The sequence below is a fragment of the Rasamsonia byssochlamydoides genome (assembly GCF_041956645.1).
Source record: "Rasamsonia byssochlamydoides strain NRRL 3658 unplaced genomic scaffold VTN77scaffold_19, whole genome shotgun sequence".
NCBI classification, from domain to species: domain Eukaryota; kingdom Fungi; phylum Ascomycota; class Eurotiomycetes; order Eurotiales; family Trichocomaceae; genus Rasamsonia; species Rasamsonia byssochlamydoides.
The window spans coordinates 45,846-61,819 of NW_027192402.1; the positions used below are offsets into that span (position 1 = coordinate 45,846).

At 46.9% G+C, this 15,974-nt stretch overlaps 8 protein-coding genes across 8 annotated transcripts; 5 read left to right on the forward strand and 3 right to left on the reverse strand.

Moving 5' to 3' along the window:
* Nucleotides 1-600: 600 nt before the first annotated feature.
* Nucleotides 601-2,139, forward strand: VTN77DRAFT_2458 (uncharacterized protein; the record flags this gene model as incomplete). Its single annotated transcript, XM_069418299.1, has 1 exon — nt 601-2,139. One exon carries the CDS (start codon nt 601-603, stop codon nt 2,137-2,139), a length of 1,539 nt encoding a protein of 512 aa, XP_069279084.1.
* A 933-nt stretch (nt 2,140-3,072) lies between these two features.
* VTN77DRAFT_2459 (uncharacterized protein) lies at nt 3,073-4,643 on the forward strand (the record flags this gene model as incomplete). Its single annotated transcript, XM_069418300.1, has 3 exons — nt 3,073-3,239; nt 3,305-4,337; nt 4,440-4,643. The coding sequence occupies 3 exons, from the start codon at nt 3,073-3,075 to the stop codon at nt 4,641-4,643; spliced, it is 1,404 nt and encodes a 467-aa protein (XP_069279085.1).
* Nucleotides 4,644-5,409: 766 nt separating this feature from the next.
* VTN77DRAFT_2460 (uncharacterized protein) lies at nt 5,410-7,850 on the forward strand (the record flags this gene model as incomplete). The annotated part of the gene is made up of 10 exons (XM_069418302.1): nt 5,410-5,733; nt 5,788-5,872; nt 5,961-6,180; nt 6,238-6,355; nt 6,408-6,527; nt 6,616-6,741; nt 6,800-6,813; nt 6,865-7,093; nt 7,147-7,634; nt 7,724-7,850. 10 exons carry the CDS (start codon nt 5,410-5,412, stop codon nt 7,848-7,850), a joined length of 1,851 nt encoding a protein of 616 aa, XP_069279086.1.
* A 418-nt stretch (nt 7,851-8,268) lies between these two features.
* VTN77DRAFT_2461 (uncharacterized protein) lies at nt 8,269-9,372 on the reverse strand (the record flags this gene model as incomplete). The annotated part of the gene is made up of 3 exons (XM_069418303.1): nt 8,269-8,780; nt 8,863-9,235; nt 9,304-9,372. The coding sequence occupies 3 exons, from the start codon at nt 9,370-9,372 to the stop codon at nt 8,269-8,271; spliced, it is 954 nt and encodes a 317-aa protein (XP_069279087.1).
* A 419-nt stretch (nt 9,373-9,791) lies between these two features.
* Nucleotides 9,792-10,752, reverse strand: VTN77DRAFT_2462 (uncharacterized protein; the record flags this gene model as incomplete). Its single annotated transcript, XM_069418304.1, has 3 exons — nt 9,792-9,905; nt 9,974-10,364; nt 10,430-10,752. 3 exons carry the CDS (start codon nt 10,750-10,752, stop codon nt 9,792-9,794), a joined length of 828 nt encoding a protein of 275 aa, XP_069279088.1.
* Nucleotides 10,753-11,227: 475 nt separating this feature from the next.
* VTN77DRAFT_2463 (uncharacterized protein) lies at nt 11,228-12,519 on the forward strand (the record flags this gene model as incomplete). The annotated part of the gene is made up of 3 exons (XM_069418305.1): nt 11,228-11,323; nt 11,379-12,338; nt 12,388-12,519. The coding sequence occupies 3 exons, from the start codon at nt 11,228-11,230 to the stop codon at nt 12,517-12,519; spliced, it is 1,188 nt and encodes a 395-aa protein (XP_069279089.1).
* Nucleotides 12,520-12,746: 227 nt separating this feature from the next.
* Nucleotides 12,747-13,606, reverse strand: VTN77DRAFT_2464 (uncharacterized protein; the record flags this gene model as incomplete). The annotated part of the gene is made up of 3 exons (XM_069418306.1): nt 12,747-12,974; nt 13,032-13,291; nt 13,378-13,606. The coding sequence occupies 3 exons, from the start codon at nt 13,604-13,606 to the stop codon at nt 12,747-12,749; spliced, it is 717 nt and encodes a 238-aa protein (XP_069279090.1).
* Nucleotides 13,607-13,856: 250 nt separating this feature from the next.
* Nucleotides 13,857-15,453, forward strand: VTN77DRAFT_2465 (uncharacterized protein; the record flags this gene model as incomplete). Its single annotated transcript, XM_069418307.1, has 5 exons — nt 13,857-13,908; nt 13,972-14,159; nt 14,223-14,333; nt 14,398-14,493; nt 14,551-15,453. The coding sequence occupies 5 exons, from the start codon at nt 13,857-13,859 to the stop codon at nt 15,451-15,453; spliced, it is 1,350 nt and encodes a 449-aa protein (XP_069279091.1).
* Nucleotides 15,454-15,974: the final 521 nt, after the last annotated feature.

Below are 15,974 nucleotides of genomic sequence, written 5' to 3' on the forward strand. Positions count from 1 at the left end.
CTCTTCTTATATTCTGAATATGGCCCAGCCTGGAATTTCTTTATGTAGGAAATTATTGTCTTACATGCCGCATCGGTCTCTGGCTGCTTCTGTAACTTTCAATCCGTGACTTATTTCGAGAATGACCGTTGCTGGCAGCTAATGAGTCTCTCCTATGACATTAGATTTCGCATGGTAACTATCAGCTTTTCGTTATATTATCCCACCCATTTCTCGAGGCCCGATATGCGGGATTAAGTCGAATAATACTGTTGTTACGTGCGTGTCATGAGGAATCCTTCGTAAACTGGTGTCACAAAGCAAAGAAGATGATGATAAAGTCCTGCGACCTTGTAATAATAGGTATTTTTACGACCTTTGTATGAAGTCAAGTGCACGAGGAACCTAAAGTAGTAGCGCACGAGCCAACTTTGGCGCGTCGGACCTCCAAAACAACCACGCGCGCGTCAACAGTAAAGCTCTCACGAACTCATGGCCACTCAACGATCGATCATCCAGGCAGCTCTAGAAAGCAAACAGGCTCCAGAGTGCACAAGAATTACCTCTGGTGTCATCTTTTCTCCATTCTATCTTTGAAAATCTCCAAAACTGTTTGTCTCGATGCCTCGGCCTCCTGCAAGACGCAATCGCCTAGCGCCTCAGGGCCAGGCTTCTTCTACTCGCTCTGCGAAATCTAACAGTAAAGATGCACTGCCTAACAGTCACAACTCTGAGAAGAGTGATGATAGCCATGGAATTGTTAAAGCTATCCCAGGCCCACCTAACCCACCCGTCCCTGCAAGTCGCGAAGTTGATGCTCAGAATGGGCATGAATCAACTCCTAAAACAAATCGGACGCCTACAGCAAATCCTTATGAATACGCCATTGAGTCATCGCCCCCAGAACGTACTGGAACAGGAAGCAGGCCGCCGACAAGGGCTCGTGGTTATTCGTCCACCCTTTCACTTGCAGGACGGAAAGGGGATACTAGCTCTCGCGTTGGTGGCACGCCTGCATTCGAGAGCTCAATATTGAGTAATTTCAGACGAAGGCCCAGACAGCCCAGTATTCTCCAAATGATGCAGGCTGACGACGGGTCCTCCGACCTTGATGACGACGATTTTCTTGGTGGTTTGAGCCCTGAAGACGAGTCGACACCGCTCAACATTTCCAGACCCAAATCACTGGTGCCCAATTCCTTGATAGTTTCGCCCTCCGCACCGCCTTTGTCATCACCACCGTCGTCAAAGGACTCGCGGAAACGGAAGCGCAAGTCTATGGAAATGCACGAGGCTGAACTGTCACCTAGGGCAGCAGATGTGTTGCAAAGACGTTCTTCTTATTCAAGCGTTCAGGCCGATGTTTCCGAGCCACAGTCACCTTCAGCTACAGCCTCAGTACAGTCACCGAATCTGACTATGGCAGCGCCTTTGAGTAGCAGTCCTGGCGTTCCACATGAGAGGTTGAGCCCAGAGCTCCTTCGGAAACGTGTTGACCAGGGCAGCACAGCCTTGCAGGAAGACGAAAAGTTTAAAGTGTTGCCAAAGTTACCGACAGCAACTCTTCAGGAGAGATTTCTTCCTCGTCGCCGCCTTCATTCGCAACGGTGGAGGGATGATCATGATGGGGAGCGCGACGGCAGCGAAGAAGACGTTGAACAGTCAGAGGACGATAGCTCCGACGAAGATGAACTCAATTCCTCGACTTCAAGGAGAGCAAGGAGGGCGCGTAGGCGTGGTTTATTTGAGGGGAGATCGATTAATGCAAAGGTGAAATCGAAACGCGTCGACCACAGCGCTCGGAAAGAGGGCGGCGGCGGCACTAAGAACGGCACCAATATGACAAAGTCTACTGTTACGGCAGTCTCTGTTGCAAAGCCAAATTGTTCGCAGCCAAGGAGTCGATTCACATACTCCCGTCGCGATGCTGACATCGCAGACAAAGAGAATTATCTCTCCGATGATTCTTCCTCGTTATCGTCACCGCCACCTTCTGATGAACTTGATTCAGATGCATACTCTCCAGTGTGGAAACATGGAAACAGAATATTTAGTCGGGAGTTGGAAGAACAGGCGAGAAAATTTGCAGAGATTGATAAGTGGCAGATGGATTTTGAGGAGGTTTCAGACTCTGGCAGTCCGAGCAGCTCTTTCCGGTGAATGTCTTGTATGTCTGAAATATGTTTGGAATCCTCTGGAATTACAGTGAAATGACTTTGTCTATTCGTGGAGTACCTGCAATCTGGAAGATATGATGTTGATCTTTTAATGGCGAGCAAAGCTTCAGCTCTTTTAGGACTCTGAGCCTTTCCTCCCACCGTTTCATTCTACTTCTTCCTTTTTCTTTTTTATAATTTTCTGCTTTGAGCTGGTAAACTACTGGATTCTCTAATTCGAATTGAGGCATTCTTCTGATACTTATTGTTGCATTGAACAGCGACGCTTGATCTCTCCAAACTTGCATGTCGCTTTTCTTCACGGAGAGAGTTACGGAGAAGAAGTTTCTTGAACAAATGCTAGATACGGTGATAATGCACCGCACAATCCTGTGTGCATGCTTGCAGAATCCTTGTCCCTAGAAGCGCCGTATCTGAATCGGAGATCTTCTAACAGTTTCACCATATCCTAGGCTGAATCTTGTCATTAATGGAGATTTACCGACTACAGTAAAACCATGTCTAATTATTAGAGAGCGTAAGGTTGAGAAAGGAGCATTCCTTTTAATTCTCGTAGGTATCTGATGTAACAATGTATGTACTAGATAGGTAGGTACTATATATTAATCAGTCACAGTGCGTACTAAGCTAGATTAGGAAAACATAACTTCCGATAAACTTCTCTCTGAGTAAAGCTTTTTAATACCTGGAATCTTGGTGCTTTTTGGGGGGACTGGGGAGTGCTGATGTGAGGTTTTCTTTATCTTACCAAAGTAGGTAGGTGAGAACCTTGCATTCCTTGGCGCCGTTATAGCGGGGTAGCTTCACCATTCCAATCGCGGCAGCGATATACTACACAAGCCTCCTCTCCTTCGGTTTAAGTGATCATTTTGTGGTATGTCAGCTAGATATCTTCGTCGTCTTTTCCTGACCGCTCATGGCTTCAATTGATGATATCCTTGCGGGAAAATACCCCGCCAAAGCTCATGCCCAGAAAGTTGCAGAGTTCCTCCGCCGGAATGGATTCGAGGGTGATGGAGTGATTTACTTAGAAGCTCAGAAGACTCGTTTAATTGAAGACAATGACACTCCGGTTCCGTTTAGGTTCATCTCACGCAGCTGATCATACCCCTCAACGATGGTCTCAGCTAACGTAGTCTTTCTTTAAGGCAGCGGCGACCGTTCTTTTACCTTTCGGGGTGCCTGCTTCCTGACTCTTACTTGACATACAACATCAAGTCGGGTGAACTCACACTCTTCATACCGCCCATTGACCCCGATTCTGTTATTTGGTCTGGTCTACCCTTATCTCCTGCAGAAGCCCAGGAAATCTACGATGTCGACCGTGTCCTGCTTACTACTGAAGTCAACCCGACACTCGCCCACCTAGCATCTCTGTCTACCGGGAAAGCGGTCGTGTTTGCCATTCCAGAACAGGTGTCGGAGGAGACATCATTTCTCCCATTTGCCGAAGTTAATTACTCTATTCTTAAAAAAGCAATTGAGGAGACACGTGTTGTCAAAGACGAATATGAAATCGCACTTATTCGCAAAGCCAATGATATTTCTGCACGGGCACACACAGCGGTGCTTAAAGCAGCCAAGTCGGCTACAAATGAGCGCGAACTTGAGGCTGCGTTCATCGGGACCTGCATTGCCAGTGGCAGTCGTGACCAGGCGTATCCCCCCATAGTCGCTGGCGGTACCAATGGCGCAACCCTTCACTACCAAAAGAATGATGAGCCCTTAATTGACCCAATAACCAAGAAGAGGAAGCTTAACTTGCTCATCGATGCGGCTGCCGAGTTCCGGGCATACTGCGCAGATGTCACGCGGACGTTCCCATTGTCTGGTAAATTTTCTCCGGAGTCCCGGGAGATTTATAATATCGTCCTCCAAATGCAGACAGAATCATTCAAAATCCTGAAGGAGGGAGTGTTGTGGGAAGATGTTCACGTTCTCGCGCATCGCATCGCGATTAGGGGCTTACTCAAGCTTGGAATCTTACGAGGTACTGAAGAGGAGCTCTTTGAGAAGAGAATCAGTGTGGCATTCTTTCCGCATGGTCTTGGGCATTATCTTGGAATGGATACTCACGACACCGGGGGCCACGCGAACTACGAAGACAAAGATACTATGTTTCGGTACCTGCGTGTGAGGGGCCGACTGCCTGCCGGAAGTGTCATTACTGTCGAACCGGGTGTATGTTTCTCCTTCTCTTGCTCTCGTACCATGCCTCCTGAGTGATTGTGACCTCGCTCACCGGTGAGTGCTGTTGGATTGTAAGCTGACGGTTTCCCGCAGATTTATTTCTGTCGATTCATTATCGAACCATTCCTCAACGATCCTGAGCTTCAGAAGTATATTGACAGCGATGTGCTGGAGAAGTATTGGGAGGTGGGAGGTGTTCGTATTGAGGATAACGTCCGCATCACCAGCGATGGGTACGAAAATCTGACATCAGCGCCAAAGATTGCTGAGGAAGTAGAGAAGTTGGTTACTGGTTGATTGTTTTTATAGAGTCGGATGCTCTGTACTCATTCGCACAGCCTTAACTCAAGGTCAAGCCTACTTGAACTGAAAGCCGGCCAAGGCTTCTTGTTCGCGGGTCAAGGCAGCGCATGATGACCACATTCAATGCATGTACAAAGTACATTACAGAAGCGTGATGCGCGACATCTATCTACCCTATTATAAAAAGCACAAGTCGCTAAATCAGCCCCTGCAGTGTTGCATAAGCATACCACACTGAATTTATGAAAGCTATTTATTGGTGAGGCGTTACATGATGTATATTAGGCTATCAGCAAGGGATGTGCCTTAGTAAGGGAGACAAATATTAATAAAGTGATATGGCGAGAACTTACCCGTAGCAAGGAATGGTAGGGAGCCCGCCTAGGAAGTAGATGATAAAAATCACTTATATAGTAGGCAGTCTAGAACAGGTACTTTCTTCTTCAAAGTTTAAACCAGTCGAGCAAAGCGAGACCTGCGAGGCTTGTAGTATATATAGAAGGTAGGCGTGTATGTTATAATTAAGAGACGGGGGCGGGTGCGTTTGATTGATGGTTGAGGCGGGTAGCCTCGGAGTTTTCCGCTTCGCTGAAAAAATTACCCTCCTTTCTGCGACTTCAGGACAATATTATACATGATCACCTTCCAGTTCCAACCTGTTCGGCTCACTGCGCTGCACATCGGCAGACCTGGATTTCGATCTGCCTATTCCTACTATAACAAACGCCCACAGGTATCCCTCTATCTTCATACTTGCAGGATGGCAAGCTTCATCCGTCGACCTCGTGACCCCAACACCCTGAGCAATTATACTGCCTGGGTGACCCGCCACACCACTGCTAACTTTGAAATACTCTTTGATGAAAAAAAGCTTGTTGGAAATGTGACTCATCAACTGCAGTCAATGACCAATGCTGAGACAAAGGAGATCATCTTAGACTCGAGTTACTTAGACATCACTGAGGTCAAAGTAGACGGCCAGCAGTCGAAATGGGAACTTCTTCCCCGTCTCGAACCATATGGTAGCGCGCTGAAGATCCAGCTTGCCAGTGGCGTTGAGCTTGACAAGACAGTAGAGGTTGATGTATGGTCAAATTTTACACCCAAAATTGTACCTCCGCTAATATGCTGTTTCTAGATATCAGTCAAGACCACAGACAAATGCACTGCACTGCAATGGTTGACACCTGCTCAGACCTCTAACAAGAAGCATCCTTATATGTGTAAGTAATTGCTACATATGTAGATGGACTGGCTGATGCCTGAAATTCACGTCCTCGCCTTATTGACGACCCCCCTTTTCTCGGCTAGTTTCCCAGTGCCAGGCCATTCACGCTCGTTCTATCTTCCCATGTCAGGATACGCCTGATATTAAATCCACATTTGACTTCAACATCAAATCTCCACTTCCTGTTGTTGCCAGTGGATTGCCTATTCGGAAACCAGGCTCCAAGGTACAGCCTGAAGACAATGTGTATAAATTTCAACAGAAAGTGCCAATTCCCAGCTACCTCTTTGCTCTAGCTAGTGGGTACGTAATGCCGCTATATGTTTCTCGGATGAGTGAGAAATTTAACATTCATACTAGGGACTTCACAGAAGCGCCCATTGGGCCGAGAAGTGTCGTTGTGACCAGTCCGGACAAGGTAGACGAGTGCAAATGGGAGCTCGAAGCAGACACAGAAAAGTTTATGGAAGCCATTGAGGTTTGCTCATGACGCACTCTTTTCCCTTTTCTTGACGCTGACTTGAATTCAGAAAATAATCTACCCGTACGCTTGGGGCGAGTACAATGTGCTAGTTCTACCGCCCAGCTTTCCATACGGGGGTATGGAAAACCCGGTCTTTACATTCGCAACTCCCACTCTTATATCCAAGGTTAGTGAGCACCGCTTCTATTTCTAAGAATGTTTATTTACAGGACTTGATATTTCGCTGTACAACTTTTACTGACAGGGTTATTTAGGACAGAGAAAATGTGGACGTTATTGCCCATGAGCTTTCTCATAGTTGGAGTGGAAACCTTGTCACAAACGCCTCATGGGAGCATTTTTGGCTTAACGAGGGCTGGACTACTTACCTCGAGCGACGGGTATGTTTTGTTTTTTAACTGCCTAACTCGAAAGCCATTCTTACTGACGTCGCGACAGATACTAGCCGCTGTGTAAGTCTCGGACTGAGATGAGATTCCGATTCCACTGACCAGAAACGACAGGCACGGCGAGCCCTATCGACACTTCTCTGCAATTATCGGATGGAAAGGGCTGGTGGATTCCGTTGAGCACTATGGTCATGATCATGAATTCACCAAGCTAGTTCCTGATCTAAAAGGAAAGGATCCTGACGACGCCTTCTCAAAGATCCCATATGAAAAGGGGTTCAATTTCCTGTTTTACCTTGAGAATCTATTGACAAAAGAAAGATTTGACCGGTTCATCCCACACGTATGTTCAATAAATAACCTTCATGCCTTAGTTCGATTGCTAATCTTCTGCAGTATTTTACCGTGTTTAAGGGGAGGTCGCTTGATTCATACGAGTTTAAGACTGCGATCATGGATTTCTTCAAAAATGATGCAGAGGCGTCAAAGCTCCTGAAAGAACTAGATTGGGACAAATGGTTCTATGCACCGGGTCTACCACCAAAACCAGTCTTGGATACCTCTCTCGTTGACGTGGTATATGAGCTTGCCAGGAAATGGCAGTCTCTACCGGATTCATCCTTCACACCGACGGAAGCCGATGTGAAAACCCTCACGGCCAACCAGATCGTTGTCTTCCTTGAACAGATTCTTCTCTTTGAGAAGGGCTTGACTCCCGATCTTTCCAGGCTCATGGGGCAGGTCTATGGATTCGCGAAAAGCACAAACGTCGAGGTTGTGAATCTCTATTTCCAAGTCGCGTTGAAAGCGGGTGATAAGACCGTTATTGAACCTACAGCCTCCCTGTTGGGCAGAGTTGGGAGAATGAAATTCGTGCGACCTCTGTAAGTTTTTTCCCCTCACATTGATTTCGCTATTGGCAGGAAACGTCCTCCTACAAATGCCATATTCTCTTTACTGACCGTCGGTTTAGATACCGATGTTTGAAGAAGGTGGATGAGCAGATTGCCATCGAGACGTTTAACAAACATAAGGACTTCTACCATCCCATTTGCCGAGGTATGGTTGAAAAAGACCTCTTTGGAAAGAAGGATGCATGAGATGGGAAACAACGGCCGCAGATGATGTTTTTCGACTCTTGTTTCATTTCGTATTGATTGTATTACAAAGACTTCAATGTGAGAGACTACGTTGAAAAAGGCTCCTCATATCAGAAGAAGGGAAAAAAAAAGGTCGTGGAGGGGGACGGAAGAGGAAGGAAGAGGAGGGAAACACAATTCTCATTCTCGAATCTCATCTGCTCAAATCTGGTATTCTATAGTATTTTATAGTACATCGCAATAAATATACATGCCATCAAATACGGATGTTGGTAAAAACTCTGACTCTGACGCAATATCGCAAATGTATGACAAAGAAGCACGACGCCTGCATGTGAACCTGATACTCTACTCCATTCCCGATACTTTCCAACCCACCTCGCTATCCTTCATATAGATTTCCAAGAGAAACAAGTTCTCATCGTGCTTGAATCCCTTTTGTGTCCACCTCCCTGTATCCAAAGATGCTAGGACGCCCGTCCTCCTCCCCTACAGCGAGGATGAGATCTGCTTCATCTATTTTAGACAATTCAACCAGAATTCGCCTCATGTATGACACCACACAGGCGACTTTCGCCCAATCGATCTCCTTGCCGTCAGGGCCTGTCGGGCTTGCTTTCCATATATTTCTCCAAACCGCAGCACCTAGAACTGCGTCACCTTTCACAAGCCCCTCGTCATATGCTGCAAGGACACCCCTCCATTGGATGAAGAGGTCCTTGAGGTATTTGTTCCGAATGCCCCGGCTCGTCAGACCGTGCAGCACAACCATGCGGTGTTCAGCATTGTGAGAGAAATGGTCGAACAAGTGGCGGGAATGGGTCCGAACACTTTCGGGATACGGTAGTGCGCGTAAACGGACGGTGAGAAGATACATATGTAGAAAGGTTACCTGGGACCAGGTAGAGAATGTTGGAAGGAGGCCGAGACCTGTTAAATGACGACACCAGTTATTTCCAATGCACATCCGTCATATTAAAAAATCCAAAAAAGCTAGAGAGATAGAACGAACTGTTATACCACCATCCTTCTCCTATCCCGAGGTCTTCACCACTGTCAGTTTTCGGAATCTCCACGCCTTTCTGTGCTGCTTGTGGAATCCGGTAATCTGCTTGAGCGGAGCACGCTTCGAACAATTTCTGAGTGAAACCATAAGAGACGTATGTCTCAGCGGTATTCCCTGGTCGGGATACTAGACTCTGTGCTATTCGAGAATTCAATCTTGACGTTTGTGAATAGGCTCGGAGAGAATCGCGTTGGCATCTCGGAATTGAAACCGGGCGCAAAGCTCGCAACTTAGACTCGGAGCCTGATTTGGAGAGCGCTGAAGAAACAAACTTGGAAAACGGACGAGAAGTGACGCTAAAGTACCTAAAGCCAGTGAACTGCGCGAAGATTTCAATGTAAGCTTTGATGGTCACTGAGGCTCAATTAAGAAGAACACTAGAATTACCTGGGTTCGAACGGATAAGTGGGTCTCCAGGCCCCGTAAGCAATCGGTACATAGTATCTTGGATGGCATCTTTAGTATTAGTGATGTTGTAGGTGCTCTCTATTGGGTTTCTTCTGCTGTTTTGCGTCTAATCAATGGATGTCCTTGCAAGCTACCAAGTTTTGAGTTTGCAGTGTTTGACAGATCTTCCCGGTGGGTGCCCACGCCTTGCTTGCATGGTTGCAAACCAACCAGCCAGTCATGAGCGGGACCATCGCCAGAGAATCTTATCTCGATTCTCTTGCCCGTTGCACAAAGCATTTGCGTTATCGGTGAAGTTGCAGCTCTGAAACTGCCAACTCGCACAGATCGACGTGGTGTCATTCCTATTATTCCAATAGGAGCCTGCTACGATTATTGTAACTAAATCTGTTTGTTGATTCGTTCGACACTCGGCTGAGATCTAGGTGCGCATAATTCAGTCGATGGACAGCGCTTCGTCCATTCAATCACGTTCCAAGAGTTACGCGCTCTAAATTGCTTTCGACCAGTGGCAGGACCTGGGCGAGTCTATTTGGATCTCTCATGGCAGCAGGGATATCTTCTCGTGCACGAGCTAGGGCCTGTTGCCATCTCCCATGTTAGGGCCCATTTGCTTTTTTGAAGCAGTAGTTGACAAGGGGCCACATACCTGTCGAACTTCCTCATACACCAGTTCCCTAGCCTGATACTCTCTGATTACTTCGAGGCTTTCAAAGTCAATGTAGACTCTAGTATCCCTGAGTCTGAATACAACGTTATCCAGTCTCATGAAGAATCGCGAAAGCAAGAGGAGTCGGTCCGGCATGACGCGAATTTTGCACGACAGCATGGAAATGCCGTTGTCTGCTAGTTCATCTTCGTACAGCATCACATCGTCAAAGAACAGAATTGGGTCTGGGCGTTTGAGTAGTTCGATGGGTATTGGGACAGTAGAGGGTTCGAATTCCTTCGCGGTAGGGTACAATGTGCCCTTATAATCCGTACTGTAGGACCAGTCAAAAGGCTTGACTACCTCCTTAATTCCCTCATGGGTGTGTTCTCTAGCTCCGATTAGCTCTGAAAGCAACAGCCTAAGTTAATCAATTACACATGTGGGGTTCAGCACCTGCTCTTCTGCCATTCCTTTGAGTACGCGACTTTCAGCATTTTCGCACCGGTCTTGTCGACACGGTCCAGAGCATCGAACGCGTTGAACGCAATCCCCCACCCACTGGCAGCATGCTCAATCGTCACAAAATTATCGCCAAATATCATCTCCGGCGGTGTAATTCCAAGCTTATTGGCCATGACTTCAATGGGCCCAGCCTTCAAAATCGGAAGCTTTTGTGTTGTGATTTTGAAGCCTTTTCTCACAAAGGTGTTCGGCTTCGTAGGAATTGGAGCGTCGTGGCGCCCTGAAACCGAAGTACCTATTCCATTGGTAGCCATCTTCCGAGTTACGGGAACGTGAACAAAAGACGTCGAGAGGAAAGAATATCGGTAGAGAAGAAAGTATCTCTTCTCATGACCCTGGGCGCATACTCCGTAGTGTTCACGACAAAGAAAGAGATAATAACGATAAACTACTAATAGCTATTATTATCTCAAAGCTTAGCATCAATAGGCATGCCCCGCAGTGGCAGAGCTAGCGGTCTGTGTGTCAAGCTCCCGGAGAAAGCATCGGCCCGGGACGTTGCTGGGGTAACCACCAACAGGAAACCCTGTAAACATCGCCATTTAATAGATTCCGATCCATTGTGTGGACAATTCTCGCAACTGATCCTCTCCTTCACCAGAAAACAACTGCGAGCTTTCTTCTTTAAACTTATAAAAGAAAATGGTCTTTTGATCTATTTCCTGACCGGGTTCAAATCAATTGTTTCTTACCGTTGAAACCTATCGTTTCTCCCGCCCTTACTGAACCATGTCGACCAAAACGTTGGAAGCTCGCCTTGAGCATTTGTCGATCAACGACGAAAATGAATCCCTCGCTGCCGGGAAAGGTCTCAGTAAATCTAAGGTATCTATTGTTGAAAACCTTGGGCAATTGGCCTGACTAACTGGACCGACCATAGGGCTCTCTTTCGACAGCAGTGTCGATTTCAGGTCTTGGGACGCATCAGTCAACTACTTCAAATCGAAATCACATGCTTAAGATTGCTCTGCAAAATACAAGCGAATCGAGAACAAATGCAAACCAACCTGTTTCGTCACCTCGCAAAGACCAGCAGGGAGCCTATACCGCGAGCGGAGCTCGAGTCTCTGATGAGAATTCGCAGCAAAACACATGCGTTCTCTATGAACAGCCCCAGCCGAAGAAATTACACCTGGGCATGTTCGAGATTGGCAAAGCCTTAGGAAAGGGAAAGTTTGGTCGAGTATATCTTGCCAAAGAACGATCTTCCGGCTTCATCTGCGCTCTCAAGGTTCTCCACAAGTCGGAGCTGCAGCAGGGAGGAGTTCAGAAACAAGTCAGAAGAGAGATTGAGATCCAGAGCAACTTGCGACATCCCAATGTTTTACGACTTTATGGCCATTTCCACGACAGCAAGCGTATCTTTCTCATTCTCGAGTACGCGGGGAGAGGTGAACTCTACAAACACCTTCGGAAAGAGCACCGGTTTCCAGAGTGGAAAGCGGCTCAATATATTGCACAAATGACCGCCGCCCTGAAATACCTGCATAAAAAGCACGTCATACACCGTGATATCAAACCGGAGAACATCCTTGTTGGGATTCACGGGGAGATCAAAATAAGTGATTTTGGGTGGAGTGTTCACGCGCCAAACAACAGAAGGCAAACCATGTGTGGGACTCTCGACTATCTACCTCCAGAGATGCTTAGGCCCGGCTCGCAGGACAATTACTACAACGAGAAAGTAGACTTGTGGAGTTTGGGTGTTCTTACATATGAATTCCTGGTTGGCGAAGCTCCATTTGAGGACACTCCTGTGATGACCCAGAGAAGGATTGCCAGAGGGGATATGACGATACCCTCTTTCGTCAGTCCCGAGGCAAGAGATCTTATCAAGAGGGTATGTCAAGACAGCCTTCTTTTTGACTCCATGTACTGACACTTTGCAGTTGCTCGTCCTCGATCCTGAGAAGCGGATACCTCTGGATGAAGTTCAGAGGCATCCATGGATCATCAAACATTGTGTGAAAGGAGAAAGACCAACACAACGGAGTTCCGATTCCAAAGATGGTAGGTCATAGGATTCAGATATTGGTTCTGTCATTTTATTCAAGGAGTTTGGGACTGGGAGTTTGGGATCATTTTCTACCGGTGTTCCGGCATTAGTCATTGCACAAGAGATTTAGGACGGTTTTCTCAAGCTGGCTAATGAAGGAGTATTCATGCTTTCAATATTGTCTGAATAAGCCCGAGCGCCATTATACTGTGCATCCCGTATGCTGGAATGATAATACATATATAATACATGCTATCGGAAAATCTCATCGAAAGGTCGTGTGTCTCTAAAGCAACTCTCCCACACCTCATTAACCACTTTCTCCGCGTGAGCCTCATCCCTGCAATTCGGCCGTGCCCGGACAGAGAGAATGGCTCTTCGCCGGACACATTCCTGGTGTTGTTGTGTTAGTTTCCATTGGCCTCTTCTGAAGAATTCTCGAGCCCATCGGCACTCTCCGCTTAACGAGCTGGCTCGGATCTATACAAGGATAAGCACCTGCTGTCATCCATAGAACCCAGAATGCTGGAAATATACCTCAGTACACGCTGCATGTCTTAGATTGTCGTGCCAGTCTATTTTGAACCTTAGATGGTCATATGCATGCACCATCTCATGCGCCATGGTATCTTCCAGGTGACCCTGGTTCCTCATCTCATTTGCGCAAATTTGTATGCCATACTCGGGGTCAAATCCACCCGCTTTTCTCTGTGTGCAGCGACGGCAGTAGATATTGTGACTACCAAGATCGCCTCCCAGTTGACGAATATTGTCGCTGAGGAACCGTATGATGGGGCCTAAATCAGTGTTCATGTCTTAGCATCCAGGATCCCGAAGCAGTGTAGGAATTGAAAACAGGAGAGTTTCTATGAAAAGAGCTTACTGTATTTGAGGAGATAATCACGCTGCTCCTCGCATCGTTTGCAATCTGCAGCCTCGTTCCGAATGTCTCTTGCGATCCGGAACTGCTCTTTTCCTTCCTCAGACATTCGGCCCGTCAAAATGGCAAAGATGTTCCGCCATTGTGTCCACGTATCATCACCTGGGATGTATCCCGTGTCATTTGATGAACGGGACTGAGGCTCCGGCTCTGGCGACTTTGAGTCTGCCATGTTTAACGAGGAGCCTTTAGGTCAAGTAAGGTCGAGGATTAAGACTGCAGTCCTGAATGATCTCCGGAGTCGCTCTTTCTCCTCCGCGGAGAGCGGAAACAGACGGCAGAATGCCAAAAAAAGAAAATGGCTCAATAATAATCTCCGATCTATGACTCCACAGCCTGACCTAGTTCTGTCGGTGCTTTGAGATAGTCCTCTTTTATGCTGTTTGTGGATTGATTTCCACCTAGATAAGCAAGTTCTAGCCATGACGAATAAAGTAAAAAGCTCTCAGAGCCTTACTATTGTCATCAAGTTGGGTGCGGAGTAATTCCGAGCTTGAAGACGAAGATGCAGCGAATGCTAAATTTCCATTGTCGCAGGAACGAGTTCTATTGTTGACGAAATAACACATGAACCCCTTCTGTCAACACTGACGTTGATAGTCGAGACTGCAGCGAAACTTCGAAGAGATGGGCACAGAGTCATCCTTGTCTCCTCCGGCGCCATTGGCGTGGGGTTGCGGAGAATGGATGTGGATGAGAGACCCAAACATCTCCCTCGTATACAAGTGCGCATAAGAGATCCATGCCCTGAAATATATATCTTGTCCAAACTGACCCGATTCATCAAGGCGCTGGCCGCTGTTGGGCAATGCAGACTTATGAGTCTGTGGGACAGCCTTTTCGCCCACCTTCGCATTCCCGTCGCCCAGATTCTATTGACAAGGAATGACATAGCAGATGTAACATCTCCCCTCTTTATCTGCCCCGTTCGTTGATCTCTGTATACTTATGATCGTTGAGTAGCGAACACAATACATTAACGCTCAGAATACCTTTTCTGAGCTGCTTTCCATGGGCGTTATTCCTATTGTTAATGAAAATGATACTCTGGCAGTTGCGGTACGCAAGTTATCTCATCAAGAAATGGAAGAAGGAACACCAACTCAAGGTTACTAGGAAATCAAATTTGGCGACAATGACACTCTATCCGCCATCACAGCGGCCATGGTCCAGGCGGACTATCTCTTCCTTATGACAGATGTGGACTGTCTGTACACTACCAACCCTCGACATGATCCCAATGCGAGGCCGATTGAGGTTGTATCCGATATTTCGACTTTGTCAGCTGATGTCTCGACTGCTGGCTCATCACTGGGAACTGGAGGTATGAGCACGAAAATCGTTGCTGCCAAACTCGCAACCAGTGCTGGTGTAACAACAATCATCACCAAGAGCTCCAAGCCTGGAAATGTGCATGATATTGTGAACTATCTTCAAGAGCATCAAAAGAGTTCATCTACAACTTCCCACTCTGTCCAGGAAGGTTCCAGTGCCAGCCAAAATCCCGACACTCAGCCTCTCGCGTCATCAACCTCAAAACCACCCCTTCACACCCGCTTTCTGCCCTCAGCAACGCCAATCCAGTCGCGGTCTTTTTGGCTGTTACATGGCCTCACGCCGCACGGAACCGTGTATATCGATCAAGGTGCATACAATGCGCTGCTGAATAAAGCCGGTCTTCTCCCCGCTGGTGTGGTGGGCGTCGATGGTCATTTTGCTCAACAAGAAGCGGTCCGGCTCTTCGTTGTTGAGAAACGCTCCCCAACTGCCCTCAATGGGGACTTTCATGTGCATGGAGAGGAGCCTAGAGAGGTTGGACGGGCGCTAGTGAACTATGGCAGTTCCGAAATCAATCGGATCAAGGGCGTTCGTAGCACTCAGATTCAATCTATCTTGGGCTACGCCGACAGCGAGTATGTGGCGCTTCGAGAAAATATAGCTTTCTTTCAAGCCAGTGACAGATTCAGCCGGCCTGCCACGCCTGCTGTCACAGAGAGAAAGGTGGTCAAGGAGGTTTAGGTATATACATGGTTATGATCTGAGCATGAACGAAATAAACTCATTTGCTTCATCCTGGACTCTAGATGAGTTTCTTCTCTATCAAGTCATGGAATATGTTTGTCATGTGATTATTATATCAATTCTTTACCACGACATAGGTTTTGCCATAGTCCTTACTATATTTCTTATAACATAGGCAGAAAGGTAGGTCAGTGCCGGGGCCTTAGGTATCTTTACTTTTTCGGTGGTACTAAACATAAAAGAAAGTCATAGCAGTTGATCTGTACATACATCTGTTGTATTAATATTTATTTATATTACAAGCCTTACCGGTCTCGCTTTACTCGACTAAGAAAATACCTGGTCTAATGGATTCCAGGGACTTTTGCCCCAGGGCATAGCTATAGTAGGTATGATTTTTATAAATATCTACTTTCTAGGCGGTCTCCCTACTCATATTCTGTATAATATTCTCTTCACTATATTTTTTTTGTATTAATTAGGTAGTCTTTATTATCTACTTCCCAGGCGGCCTCCCT